We start from the raw sequence: 14898 nt of genomic DNA on the forward strand, positions 1-14898 counted from the left end.
TGGCACAGTGCTGTTGCAGAGCGATGGTCTTGTACCTCTGTCCCTACACTGGTTGGCTTGCAAGCATTGATGTGATTCCGCCCCAGGGAATTTTGCTATGGCTGCTCTCGCAGGAGATGGCAGATAGAGCCTTTTCCTCTCTCCTTCTCCTCCATTCACTCTTCCAGCCCCAAAACACTGGTTATGGTATGTTGTATGGACCGAAGTTGTGGCAATTGCAGCACAAATAATTGAAATCTCTTGCTTTCCTCCAACTAACTAATTGGCTCTTTGGATTAGAACAGTTCTTTATTTGTTCAGCCATTTCACCAGTACAAAGGGCATGGATCTTGTGCAATGATTCAGTTACAAGAACGGGTTTGAGTAAGGAATATGACTTAAAATCTCAGAAACATAAAAGAAGGAAGGAAGCAAGCAAACTGGCAAGAAAGCAGAGACACCAAATCCTATATGGAAGACATCTGTTCTTACGTAAGTGACAAAGTCCCAGGACTATATTAATACAAAAAAGAAAAAGTTTGGTTTATTTTCCTTGCACAAATGACTAAGAAGCAGTTGTTCATCTCTCACTGGTACAAACCACATGAAAAAAAGGGTGTGCTGAGAAAATAACATGGCCATGAGGTCAGGTACACAAGAAAATTGCAGTGATAATAGCAAGGTGAGCTCTTCCAGGTCTCCTGGCTCTTTCAGATAGGGGAATTAGTACAGGGTGTTCCCCCGCCTTTCTTCATATGGATAAAGTAGGGACCTCATCCTGCTGGGAAAGTGGATTTTGCCTTTTTTCCTGTTGTAAATGTGTTTAAAAAATGTTCTGTAGGCTGGAACAGTAAGATTTTTATAGACAGCTCTCTATACTTCGTTAATCATTACTTCCTTTGCACTGGAATTCTGTAGCCTCTGTTGTACCCCATCTGGTACCTGGACAAGCCCTTCCCTAGTGAGAAGTCGTCAGCTGGAAAGGGAAATAGAGGCACAAAGAGAAGCATGCAGAGTACAGGAGAGCTGTTTGGAGTCTCGTTAAGGTACTGCACGTGATTCAGTGGCAGTTGAATTTGCCTTAACTGATGCTAACAGCAAATTTAAATTATTTGGGACAGTAATAGAAGATGGTGCCAGAGTAGCTCAGATACCACATTTGTATGCCCTTTTCTCTCCTGATCAATAAGAAAAAATTGCTCCCAATCCTCTTTCTGCAGTTTGTATTTTTGAAAATGGTTGGGTAAATTCCCAGGAACACTTCAGATGGTAAACACAAAAACTCATCCTATTTCTAGACGTAAGTGTCAGTGGGAAGCTCAGAGTGTATCTCGATATAAGGACAATATAAGGTTTCGCCTGCCTTTTTTCCTAAGCTTTCCTGTGGACATTTGGAGCGCCCTAAGGGACAGGGCCCTGAAGTAGATGTCAAATGACTGCACAACCTTCCCTAATTTCCATACAAGGTGGCTTGCCTAAGATCTCACAGAACATTGCCCAGAGAAACAGTGGATGTCCACCCCTGGAGGTGTTCAGCACTGGGTTGGATGAGGCTTTGAGCAACCTAACCTGGTGGAAGGTGTCCCTGCCCGTGGAAAGGGGTTTGGGTCCCATCTCCAGTGTCGATCAGTTGTGACAGCAGCAGCAGATTGTGTGTCAGGACATCTTACAAAGTGAGAAATGAGAAGTGTTGGGGACTGCTTCACAGGGGTGTGAACTCAGGGATGAGGTGAGAATGGGCCTTAAGGATAGGTAAGGCGGTAGGGGCTGAGTCTGGCTTCGGGCTGGCTTTTCTATTTATTTTTCAATACTATAACACAGGATAGAGAGTGAAACAGTAATAACTTATCCAGAGGAGTTCACAGAGCTCTAAGGGTGAGTCCCCAGCATGACGGTTGCCTCCTTCTCTGGGAAAAAATGGGGTATTTAAAGCAGAACCAATGTTGATTCATTCCTCTAACAAGAAATAATGAAGAATATTTACGTGTGTCTATTCACTAGGTATAGGGAAGGCCAAGAATAAAATGCTTCTCAGTGGCATTTAGGAATAGGGGAGTTCTGATGTGCTGCAGTTCCTCGTTGGTTGTGTTCATTGTGGTTCACAGCGTGGTGGTCCCACACTTCCATCGCTGCACCTCAGCGTCTGACGTGCCTCTGGTGCCAGAACATCGCACTGTGGTTATCCACAAGCTGCGCTGGATGTACGGTTTCCTACTCCACCTTTGTAATGCAGAACATTTCCTGTGTCTTGACGGATGCACAAGCACATCGTGCAGCAAAGATTTCACATGGGAATTCCCGGAGCAGTGTATCCAAAAGCTGTAGCGTGCTGTACAGTTAATGATACAACTTCGGCTTTGCATTTGTGTTGTGTTGTGAAAGGAAGACCGAAATCCCTTTTCCTGACATACAATATTTAAAATGAAGCATTTATTATGCCTGCATTTGATAAGGCTACTTACCAGCCCAGACATGTTTGCACACAGCAGTATCTTCTCATTTAAATTCAATCAGTCGCAAAACAAGCCTGACTTAGACAAGCTGAAGATATAAACTTCGTTTTCATCTCATTAGGCCACCTGGAAGCAGCAATCAGTGAGTCGTCCTGACGTCAATGGTCTCTCTACTTCATTAAAATGTTAATTTCACGGCTTTAATTCCCTTTGTTAAGCGTGCTGCTGCAGGACACTGTATGCAGATTAATTCCAAAGCAGAGAAATCTGCATGCTGTATTCCTTTTTTAGTGCCTGAGCTTCCTTTGGGTTTTTATTTTTAGCCATTCCTATTTTTATAAACTGCTGTGCAAAGATGATCACCATAGCAACCCCAAAGTAAATATTTTCTTAAAAGAGCCCTTTGAGAATGTATGCTTAGGAACCAGGAATTCAGGGCAACGAGCAGTTAGTGGTATTTTGCTCTGCTGCTCCCTTCTTCAAAAATGAGACAAGTATTGTTCCTGGCAGACAATTTCAGACAGGAGATCATGAAAGGAAAGCATTGCATGTAGTAAATTGGAAGCAGCTCCACAGACCAGCTGCAGCATCACTGTTTTCAGGAGAAAATGATGGACGTGATAGACATGACGGCAATGTGCACTCCCATCCCAGAAGGCCAACCACATCCTGGGCTGCATCAAAAGAAACGTGGCTGGCAGGGCAAGAGGGAGGATTCTCCCTGTCTACTCCACTCTCACAAGACTCTACCTGGAGCCCTTTGTCCAGTTCTGGAGTCCCCAACATAAGAAGGACATGGAACTGTTGGAATGGGTACAGAAGAGGCTGCAAAGATGATCCGAGGGCTGGACCACCTCTGCTATGAGGACAGGCTCTGGTCAAGAACAGCATCTTCTCTGCTGGATCAACGCACGGAAGAGACTGTAAAATCTTTGTGTGGTTTATAGTGTCAATGTTAACTAAAAGAGGACAGATTACAGCTGCTGAGACCCTCACTGGGGATGGAAACGCATAATAGCCACCACTATGAATACCAGTGAGACACAGCTGCCCATTCACCTTCCAGGATGCTGAGAGTCTGAGCGGTTCATTGCTGGGATTTGCCTGGTGCTCACCCTCATTTTTCCGCTCACTGATGGTCATTCTGGAGGTAAGAGCTTCTGTTCTGAATCATCATCTTGGCCCCAAGTCGCTGCTTAAACAGACCCTTCTGTCTCACAGTCAGCTTGCTTAGCACTGCTCCGTCCCAGTCAGGAGCAAGAACACATCCCCATGGCTGACGTGGACCACAACTGAGGAACGAGCGGCGCTCGAGCTCTGAGCAATTCCGGTAGCAGAGGGGAGGTATTCATCCAACCAGCCCACTCGTTTGGTGCTGTGCTGGAGGGAAAAGCTTCACTTGGGGCACTTTTCACTGACTGCAGCTGCCTTGCAATACTCTCCTTGAGAGAAGCTTAGAACAGTTTAATCCTGCCTATTCTGTTCAGGATGGGTTTTCCCCCTAGAATTAAAATCCTATCCCAGCACTGTATTATCTAACACACACAATTAGAAATAATTTTTGGGTTGCCTGCAATATCTTTATTTTGAACCTAATAGGAGACTCGTGGTGGTAAGGTTCTATAACTGGCAGTGAGGTAAAGCCACATGCAAAGGAGCAGGCAGGGAAAGTCCCAAATCCTAGATGGAGAAAGAGTCCCTACCCTGGTCCCTCCGAGGCTGTCATGGGACACCATTGTCCCCTGGGCTGGAGTGGCACTGTGAGGCACTGGGAGATGCTCCTGTCCATCATCTTGCAGAGGGGATGCTGCTTGCAGGGCTCCAGGACTCCTTACCGGGTGCTGAGGAGGAGCGGTTTTGCAGGCCTTTGTTATTTTCTGATTTTGCAGGGAGGCAATTTGGACCTGACCGGATCCTCCGAAGAGGGGGACCTGGTGGGGCGCCACAGGTAACTGATAAAGAGTGGTTTGGATTCATAAAATCCCAGCCTCGAGCAGCTTGGCGAGAGGAGGCTGTGGTGACACCCCAGGGTACCGTGCATGATGTGGCACCTCCCCGGATTAACGATGTCTCCATCTAATTGGAGCATATCTTGTCAAAAAAAAAAAAATAGAGAAACAACCCATTCCTGACATAAAAATTTCTGCTGCTGACTTTCTGCCAGAGGGTGCACTTGAGCTTCGAGCCTTTCTAACAGCTCCCTCGTTCAGGCAAAGGGAAAAGGGAAGTCTGGAACTCTTGCTCCCTTTTTACATTGTGTTTGCTCTGCCATTGACTTTACTGTGGCACTGAAGGAGGAACTAACTCTTCTATGCCTCAGTTTTCCCACCTGAGCAACAAAACCAATTCATCCATAAAGTGCCTTGAAAGCCATATATATTTTTCTAAAAGCCTAACACCGGTTACTCTCTGTTAATGCTATGTTGGAAGTGCATAATTATATAGAAATATCCAAGGGCTCTTGCTTAGCATCACGTATAAAACCGCCGTCTCGGTGGCAGCAGGCTGTTCAATAAATAAGTGATATTTTGGATGCGTGACTCATGAATCCATTTAATGCAGGTAAAGGGGAACAGGAGCCACCCCAGCGGCAGCACGGAGGGCACATCCTGGGGCGCAGCGGCGAGGGCTCAGCACAGACACCACAGTTTCCTGAGACTTTCAGCACATTTGCAAACAGTTCCTGGCTGTTGCCTTCCATCATGTGGCACTTCCATCTTGATAAAGGAAAGCTGTTTGCTCAGCCTGTTGCCTCCTGGACGTGACCAGTGCCCAAGAGCCCAACGCTGTCCCGGCCTCTGGGAGGAGGTGAGTGATGAGACTCCAAAGTGAGGTTGCACCAGGGTAAATGCACAGAAATCACTTTTACTAATGCAGTTTAATGGAAACAGGATTCTTGTAATCCATACTCTGAATTTGGCTTTAAAATCACCCGGCCACCCATGAAGAAGCACCTGCAATCCCGTGTCTTCGTGTCTCAGCAGCAGAGATGCACGATGGCAGATGTCTGCCTCTTCTAGGACTTGTACACGTTAAATGAACATTAAATAGGAGAGCTGGATCTGTCACCTGCTGAAAGAGCTGAGCCAAAAGGGCTGTTTCTTGGCATTTGTTAGCATAAAGCTGTCAGGCAACGCCTGGAGGGAGACAGTTTGTAAGTCAGCCCTTCCAGCTCCAGGAGCAGGGTCAGAGACTGCAGGAGACACATCAACACAAGAAGCACCTTCCTGCTCCGTGGGTGGAGGCAAAACTTGTGTCCCTCAGAAGTAAAGGGTTTTTAGGGCATGGAATCCCAGGCTAACGGGGAAGGCTCGCCCCAAGCTGTCCCTGCGCTGCTCCCCCAGCCGAGCTGCTCCGCACCGGGCAGACAGGGCAGAGGGGGAGCGGTGGGCACAGCACACGGAGCAGGGGGGGAGGTTGCACCGGGCCCACTGCCCTGAAGGGTCTTTCTGTGGCAGTTCTGTGTGTGGCGCTGGATGGCATCAAACCTAATGCGTGGCATATAAAGCGAGGGAGGCATTTCCTAGCTGGGCAAGCTGTCTGTAGTGAGTAATGAGCACAGCCACCTGTGGACATTTGTCTCTCAGGAAAGGGACATAGGTTGGCTTCCTCAAACCTTTGGGATCTCAGAAGCAACATACAATTTTCTCAAAGTGCTACAACAATGCTCCTTCCCACGGTGGGGTAGGGAAGGTGCTTGGATTTAATGCTTGCAGTTCTTCACACGTAGGGTGTGAATGGGGTTCCCAGGGGCTCCGTGAGGAGCGGGTTTCTGCCTGCCAAGTGCTGCCAGCGGCGCCGAACAGTGAGAGAGAGGAGCTCAGGACAGGGAGCCTCTAGATGTCACTGCCATGCAGCAGAAAACGAACCCAGTGCCACAGCAGCTGGGGACATGGCCCAGCACAGCGGGCAGCCGGCACCCAGGGCAGCATCGCCCAGCCTGGCAGAGGGCATCAGGAAACCTGCTCGGAAAACAGTGCGCTCTCCATCTGCCTGCGCATCCCGCTCCCCAGGGCCAAAAGCGTGCAGCATCACAAGGATTTAAAAAGAAACCATTTGTTTGAGGTCTTTCTTTTCAATTTCCAATAGCAGATCCTCTCAGAGTTTTTCAGACTTGTGTCTCTGAGGACTGGAAACTGATTTTCATCAAAAAAATTAGAAATAGTATTATTATAATTGCATGACTCTCAGAGCTTTCACAAATGCCAGAAGTGTCATGGGGATCACACTCACATTTCAGAGCTGGCAAACACAGATGAAGGTGCAGGAAGACCTTAATAGGGACATCAGCTCTACAGAGTTGCTCTTCACAGCGTTTGCCCACGGAGCTGAGAGGTAGAAGTTCTCCCTCTTTATCTACAACCCCACTGAGCTGAAAGTTGCCCCCTGTGTTTGTGAAATGTATTAAGCCTCTCATTGCTTTGGAGAATAACAGCCACTGCTGTATATTGGCCAAATCATTGTTTTTCTCCCTATGGATCCAATATTTTTTCAGGCTACCGAACACCCTTGACTTTGCTTGTGGGATGGTTAATCAACAAGTCTGTCACAATGATGGATTCCTCCTGAATTGTTGCTTAATTAGCTTGGTTGGAAGTATAAATCAAGTGGAATACCAATTCTTCCAGTGCTGCAGACAGGCAGCCACGGTCAGTGACAGCGCTGAGTTATTACTTTGTGCCCCCGCGCAGGATCAGCCCGCGGGGCTGCAGGTTCCTCCCCAGACCCTGACACGCACAGGCCGTGCACAGCCGAGCAAAGGGCTGACGTGACAGAGCTGCGCTCTGGCTGGCAACGGCACCCGGCTGCGCGGGCTCTGGGCACAGGTGCACCCGCACCCCTGGCGTGAGGAGGGTCAGCATCCCTGGCAACTCTCCATGAGGAGATAATCTAATCGGTGATGTTCCTTACCCGGGACGTCTGGAATCTGCTGGGAGTTTTTAGTGGCGAAGGAACCTTTCAGTCTGTGGCCAAAGTCATTAGAGACAAGGATCTCTGCCTCACAACGAGCAGAACTGCCTTCCACAGAAAGGCAATTATGTGTCATAACAAAACAAAACGTAATTGTCTGAAAATGAAGATTTTTAAGATTGATCCTAATGTGCTGATCTTAACAGCTCAGTATTTTTACAGTCAGGCTTTCACACACCAGGAATGTATTTAAACATTGAATGTATTGAACTCATTTTAACCATTTTACCGTGAGTGATTCCTGCGTGGCGACCAACAGCTTGTTCCCAGCAGGGCTGAGCATGCAGAAGCATCCCTGACCTGCATGGTGGATGTCACACAGCAGCACTTCCAGGTTTTTCCTTACCCTTTTGAATTCCTAAACTGAACAGGGACACAATGCATCTACTAATACACCTTAGCTAAGCATAGTTCCACATCCTTCTTTCTGGCATTATAAAATAGAGTCTTCAAAGACTTTTTTTCCCCGACAGCTGAGTAAATTGCTAGATTTGCTTTTATCACCACGACATACACGTATGAAAGCAGAATTTGTATGGGGACTACGGAAATGTTACCATTATTTAGCAGATTTAATTAAAACTTTTGAGCAGGAATTTTATCAGAAGCAGCCCAGTATTTTTAGACACTGGGACTGAGAAAGAGAAGGCAGGTCAGCTAAACTCTCCTGCTATAGATGCTGAAAATCAGAAAAACACACTGACCGATCTGTCCTGCATCTCTAATATCCCTCTTTGTTACCGTAGCAAATCAAATGGGATCTCTACGGTTGATGAATTCAAATATACACAAGGCACATTTTTTATTATTATTAACAAGTAAAAAAATAAATCACAAAACTCCTGGTGTTATTTATGAATTATGATTAATTCCTTCAACCTTTTTTTGGCATTTAAAAATGGCACAAAAGCAAATTAAGAAATAATTCCAATAAAACAGTGTCTTAATTGGTTTTGTAACCTAAGCGATAGACATTCCTTACACACAGATTCTGCTCTTATTTGCAGTGGAGTTAATTGAGCTCTTCCTGAGTCCTGTGCGTTAACCAGGAGAACCAGCCTGGTTACAGGAAGATGAGAGGAGATTACAGTCCACATGTCCAGCTCACTCCGACCATTAAGTCCCACCAGTTTGTCCACAGATCTCCCTCATTATCTCCTCTCCTCTCTCCAAAGCAACTCCATTTTTCCTGGAAAGGACTCTCCTTCCAGACACCTGAGTACTGCCAAGCATAAGCAAATGTCTGTAAGAAACCTGGCCTTGCTCCTTCCTCATGTTTCATTTTTCACGAATGGCTCTTGCGTGTGTTTCCTTGGGCTGTGTCACACTGGAGAACAGAAATACCACCTAAAACAGAGGTGAAGAGACTCACTCAGAACACAGAGCGCTGCTGTCAGTCTTTAGAAATCACTAATGAGAATATTTTCTTCAACAGAATTTTTTCCACCAAGCCACAAGTGTGTTTTCTCACATGGCCCACGGTTTGCTGGGCTCTAGTTTAAAGAATTCTATCCCTCCGAGGGGCCCGTACTGTGATCACCCAGTCCTCAGCTCAGAACTGTTCAAGCAAACTGCTTACGAACACCCTACGGGCAGAATTTCATTCAAAACCAGTAAGTGAAAATTATGATTAATGATATATTTGCAGAAGTTATCATCAGTTTATGAATGATTCATGAAAGGAAAAAGAAGACTAAATAGCCTATGAATATCATCACAAGCAGTAATTTAAACAACTTCATCCCCCAAAGTGAGGTCCTTCCAGCCTCATGTTTATCTAACGACAGCCTGCGGAGCCAGGGGTGAGCGCTCTACTGTGGATACCGATCTGTTCCTACACATCCCCACATCAAACACAGTTTGCTATGACAAAGCGAAGGTGCACTTGCCCGGAAATGCAAAGGGTGCCCTGCAAACAAATGACTGCACCCAGAGCTCAGAGAGGTGTAGCAGCACTGTGCTGAGTGGTGAAGCCCAGCTCCTGCCGCAGATGGACACACAGGATGCAAATAGGAGCCAAGATAGAGGAGCAGTCAGGCACAAATACTGTCCTGGAGCCAAGGGTGGAAAACATGAGCTGCCCCCCTGCTTTGGGTATGAATCTCCCAAGCTTCCTTCCTGGGAAATGCAGTTTAAACCCTTATTGTACATTTTCTCTTTTAGCTTTCCACCAAAGCCAGCATCCAATGTCAACTGCCTTCAGAAATGAGATGTGAGATACCAGAGATGCTGTTCATGTATTATTATTGTAATTCCCATCTGGATGCAGTCACTGGATTTCAATGAAGTTCCTGTTTCGGAAGATTTTTTCCACTCAGTTTTTGAATGGGGCTCATAAGGAAGCATGTATCTTTTCCCAAGGATGTTCCAGGAGTTCCTGGGGTCAATCACAAGACAAAGCCAAGAACCTGCTGTCTCTCCACCAGCCTTTTCTCTAAAGATTGGGTTTCCTCCCTGTTTTCTCCTCAGCGCCAGCTGTCTGGGACCAGTGCTAACGCTTCACCCATCGCAGCTGGGAACTGCCTCATCCCAGCAGGTTAGAAGCATGGTGGCTGGGATAGTTTTCAGATGTTTAAACAGGACAAGTTTTGTAGGAAAAGGCATAGATCCTTGCTAGAACCAAGTACAATTGAAAGTCCAGGGGAATCTCAGGGCAAAAAAAACCCCTCTCCAGGTCTGACATGGAGGAAGCAGACATCGCATGAAAGAGGGTAGGGGCTGCGGTTCAAAGGTAAACTGAATCACATAACTGAGTTAAAAATGTGAAAAAAGACTGACCAAGAAATCTAAGTGACTTCAAATCCCCACCCTCTTCTTGGCTTTATGTCTGCTGCAGCCATGTAAAATACGCAGGAGTAAATGCATCCCGTAGAAGACAAAAAAGACAAATTCTGCCAGCTGATCTATTGAAAAAGTATTACTGCAGGTGGAAACAGTCATGCGGCCAACTGAGCCGGTGGTGGTGTCAGCAACCAGTAAGGCCACCAGCAATTCCCAGAAAAAAACTGTTCCAAGTCCGATTGAGTCTGCAGCCTCTCTCCCACCCTACTCACACTGGAGTTCTCACCTTTTTTCCTTCTCTCCAAACCGCCCACAACCCCAGAGCGAGCTTTCTGTAAGCCCCCTCTCATGTTCACAGTCTCCACTGTAAGGGCACCCACCCCTTTCTCATGTGGGTATGTGAAGGACTAACAAGATTTCTTACCAGCTAGACTGAGCTCTGACAGCTCTTTAGGTGTACATGACAAGAGTCAGCCACTGGAAAAAGAAGAAAAGCTGCAGTTAGGTAGTGACACTACACAAAGTCTTCAGACACGTGTCTCAGTACCTGCAGGCTGTGACCGTGGTGGTTTTGTCCTGCACAGGACAATTCAGGTGGGCTGGAACTGCCTTTCTCCCTTATTACAATTCAGACCCACAAATGCTTTCCATATGTTGCATTCCATGATAAATTACTGCAGCAGCCACAGCAGAAGCTGAGAAAGGACGGCACCTGCGTGCTTGTAAGTGGTAGGGATGGCAGGCTCTGGGAATGCGGTTATCCTACAGACTGTCCCACGAAATAGGTTCAAGGTCCTTGCCTGGAAACTCTGCTCAGTTGTTGGTGCAACAAAGATGTAAAGAATTCTGAGCCACTGAACTAACACTGAACTCACCACAGTGTAAGCAGGAGCCAGCAAGATTGTAAAAGTCTTTGTAAACCCTGTCTTGTCAAATAACAGTCCCCAGACTGATAAACTGCAGCACTCAGGCATATCGCTATGGAGCACAGCAGGATTTTTGCTTCAGACCAGCTGATAAGGAGCCTGATGTATCCCCAGTTGGCCAGCTCTCCTTCAGGCTGTGCTTTTGAGACAAAGAGCAGCAGCAAGCACGTGTCTGCTATTTCTTTTCTTAAAACCAAGATGTTTTGTGTTTAAGAATTAACAGATGAGGCAGTAAGAAATGAGGGCACAGATTTCTTCTTGTCACTTCTTCAAAGTCACTTTGAGCAATGTTTCCAGCAATGACAGGCTGGCAGCAGCACGGGAAGGCATGGTGCTTTTGGTGTGATGGCCACCACTGAGCTGTGCTCACCTCAGTGAGGCTACGTGGCCGTGGTCAGGGAACCCCAGGCCAATTCCTCCCACTGCCCATCATGCACATCCAGCCAGGCCAAACCCCCAGCAACAGACATCACACATCATTGTTAACTTGACCCTTTTGCTAACACACTCAGAAAAGAGCAGAAAGGCGCATCCTCACCTCTATTGTTGTCATTGAAATTCGCGATCCGCCTTCTGCTAAGTTTTGAAATGCATCTGTGGGCAGAACATGGAAAATGGTATTTCATGAGGAGGAAGCAAGAACACAATGCAGCCATGAAGCTATGGCAGCTGAGAAGCAGAGATGCGGTCCCTGCACTGGGATGCTCTGCCTGGCTCAGGTGTCCACACACACTGTCCTGCCCGGCCACAGGGAGTCCTCAACATGATTGCTTTTATCTGCTCTCGTAATTTGTTTCAACAGCTGCTCCTGCCTGCAGACTGACAAGAGGACGGCGAGGTAATGAAACACATCTTCCAAGAGAGAAACTTCTCGTTGGTGCTTTTCCATCCTCCTGGCTGTGAGCAACCACAGCATGCCCTAGAGAAAGTGCTTCTCTGGAAGTCATTAATATGCCTTGCGAGCTTTCTCTGGGGAATATAAATGCAGATGCTGCTGTTATTCAGCTAGAGTTCGAAATTAACATTGCTGGAAGTTTTCTGACAGAACACTTCACCATCAGAAAATTTAAATCCATTCAAATATTGATATTCTATGTCCACATTTACATTGCAGTTTGTCTAGGAGAAGTGTTCAAACCCAAGTGTTTGCATGAAGTCAAAACACAGTATTTTGAGTTCTTTTTATTCATTTTGAAATTACTTCTCTTCTAGAAATATGGCATCATAAACAGTAATAAGAAGTTGAAACAAATTTAAGCCTATCTATCCTTGAATGAGACATTTCTCTGGGAGCCTTTTTCCCACCCTGAATGGAAAAGGCATTGTAAGATCAGGAATGTTTTGAGACCTGCCCAGTTTGACACCAAAGCGTGAGGCTGCTGGGGGAGCACAGGGACAGGGCACGAGGGAGCGCTGCTTGTCAGCCCTGCAGGAGGCAACCAGAGCTACCTGTGTGACCCAGGGCAGGGAGAAGGCAGGAGGGAAAGTTAAGCAAGGAAGTACACCTTGCTTGTAGGGCTCAGTGTCGGAGAAAGGCACTGAACAAGCAAAGTCCCGTGTTGTGCTCATCCCTTGATGAGGCTGCATTTGTGGGACTGGGCTTGTGCCCAGCAGCCTTCCTAGGAACAACCGGTAGCGCTGACGTTCCCTCCTCTGGGCAGAGGTAAGTGCCCTTTACTGCTTCATTAACTCCGGTTAAATAGAGTTTGCAAAAAAGCTGCTGCTTTTAGCTTGGGTCTCATCTCTGGCTATCCTGAAAGGATAAGTAATGATTTAATAGAAGAGATTTTATCTTCCCTACTCCACTCACATCGTCATAAAGGCGGACTGCCTTTTATTCCCGCTTGTCACCCTTATCCTCTCTTGTAAAAATCTTATTCACAATGATTTGAAATGTTTGAGAAGCATATTCCACATTAAACCCTCTGTAAGGCGATAACTCAAAGACTCGAGAGCATTTTAAGGTACTCATTACAGACAGCAATGAAGCTTTTAGAGATTCCTTTCCACACAGATGTAGAAATGTAAGAGGATCTTTCTAAAGGGTTAAAAAAAATGCCAAGGTACAAAGGTAGGCATAAGAATTTTCATCATGACACGTATAATCACAAAACACAGGTGTTTACAAGTTGTCAGGTTTTCAATGAAAGCATTCAAACCAGGACACACTCTTGACTGCCTGAGCTGCTTCTCCTGTACTCCCTTGGAACAGGATTTTAGGCAGTGTCATCCAGGTGGATTTGCTGCCTGCTACTGGCCCACAAAACACCAGTGGCCAAAAATGAACACCTATTTCCATATGCTGTCAAAATTCAGCTCATCCAATGATGAACTAAACTGCTGTTCACATACACTAGTCACCGTTGCGGGGTTTGTGTGACTACCAACATTTCCAGTCAAAATACTTAAAAATAATATCAAAAACTATATTTTTGTAAAACAGAATTCTACATACTTTCAGGCAAAGGCTTATTTACAGACACTCCCTCCTTGTGGCTGCCAGACAATAGCTGGGCACCGCAGAGGGCAGGAGTTTGTTTATCTGCTGAAAAGGATCTCAGACCTTCTCCTTACAGAGAGAACTTTGCTGAAGTTGGTGAGAACATCTCTCTATTAACAAAAACAACAAACGCTTTCTTTCTTTCTTTGCTGTGGTTCAGACTTCTCCAAATTTTAACCAAAAGAGGCTTTCCACTTGAGATGAGCTGCCCTTTCTTTTCCACTGGCTGCAATCGCGTGCAGTCTCCCCTCTGGTACTGGCTATGCTCCCCACCATCCCCAAGGCAGGTCAGGATGCTCAGGCTTTTGTGGAAGGGCACCAGTGCAAGAACACGCCTTGTTTTTGGAGAATGAGCCTGAGCACATAGGGGCTCTACGGACAAACCTGCAGAGGCTGAATTCAGGCAGCAAGGACTGGCAACTGAAGAAGCTCTGGATATCCATTGCCATCTCTCCTTGGCAGTGAAAAATACAGGGCAGCGTGGTGCTGCTGTGGCCCACGGGCACTCATAAACTCTGGGGACTGACCCTCCTGCCAGCTCCTGTCAGTGAAGGCATCGCTGCAGCTTCCTCCCAGCACTGAACTATTACCCGCCGGCGGCTCCTGTGGGCAGGAGGCAAATCTGGTTCTGGCAAACAGGCTGCCCAGAGGGATGCCTGGACCACACTTGGACTTTGGACAGGCTTCTTCTTTCTAAGCTACACTGTTAGAAGTGTTTTATCACATCTAGCAGGGTGTCCCTTGCCTCCTGCCACTGCCCTCATTCCAGCTTTGCAGGGTCTCCTAGAAAGGACCCCGTTGCTACACCCCCTGCCCTACCCTGTCCCCGAAACTCACGGGTCACGGTCTCAAGGCGCAGCATGCAGCAGATGAAGTCCGAGAAGCCAATTCTCCCGGCACCATCGCCATACCGCAGGGCCATCAGGCGCAGGAGCTGCTCGTTGGCAACCAGGCCTGCAAAGGGAAGAGGAACAAGAGCACTAGGGATGCACTGGGGGATGATGGACCTGCTCTGCTGGCTTTGGGCACTCTGCAAAGAACCCAGACTCCCCCTCACCCTTGCCCTGCCATGTCCCACATCCCTGGGTGGAGCTTGCCTTTCCCAGGTTTGTGCGTAAGCATCAGGCAGGATGATGGAAAATGCAAATCTATTTGGTCAACACCAAAACTGAGGCCAACAAGCAGGAAACATAAAGCTAACTAATCGTGTGTGATCTTGGTTTGCCCTTTTAGCTTTTATTTTCCATAAGAAAGGGTGTTTTCTTGCGCTCATAACTGTTCAGGTCTG

General features: G+C 46.8%; 1 protein-coding gene and 1 long non-coding RNA gene across 13 annotated transcripts in view; one reads left to right on the forward strand and one right to left on the reverse strand.

The window, feature by feature from the left end:
• Window positions 1-216: 216 nt before the first annotated feature.
• Window positions 217-8544, forward strand: LOC128851592 (uncharacterized). 2 transcript variants are annotated; one of them, XR_008448918.1, is made up of 3 exons: window positions 217-471; window positions 4995-5240; window positions 8411-8544. It is a non-coding gene; the product is annotated as an uncharacterized LOC128851592 (long non-coding RNA). The 2 variants fall into 2 exon arrangements; XR_008448919.1 differs by lacking the exon at window positions 217-471 and adding an exon at window positions 4163-4380.
• CAPN13 (calpain 13) overlaps window positions 5287-14898 on the reverse strand; it is a 59439-nt gene continuing 49827 nt past the window's right edge. For 10 of the 11 annotated variants that reach the window (XM_054060878.1, XM_054060879.1, XM_054060871.1 and 7 more), the window contains 4 exons: window positions 14448-14564; window positions 11649-11704; window positions 10609-10661; window positions 5288-8750 (listed from right to left, as the gene is read on the reverse strand). In XM_054060878.1, the coding sequence (XP_053916853.1) occupies window positions 10635-10661; window positions 11649-11704; window positions 14448-14564 (200 nt within the window). In that variant the 3' untranslated portion in view covers window positions 5288-8750; window positions 10609-10634. Of the gene's footprint in view, window positions 8751-10608; window positions 10662-11648; window positions 11705-14447; window positions 14565-14898 lie in introns of all 11 variants that reach the window. The other variant, XM_054060872.1, reaches the window with a different exon arrangement.

Source organism: Cuculus canorus, chromosome 3 (genome assembly GCF_017976375.1).
Source record: "Cuculus canorus isolate bCucCan1 chromosome 3, bCucCan1.pri, whole genome shotgun sequence".
Classification (NCBI taxonomy): Eukaryota; Metazoa; Chordata; class Aves; order Cuculiformes; family Cuculidae; genus Cuculus; species Cuculus canorus.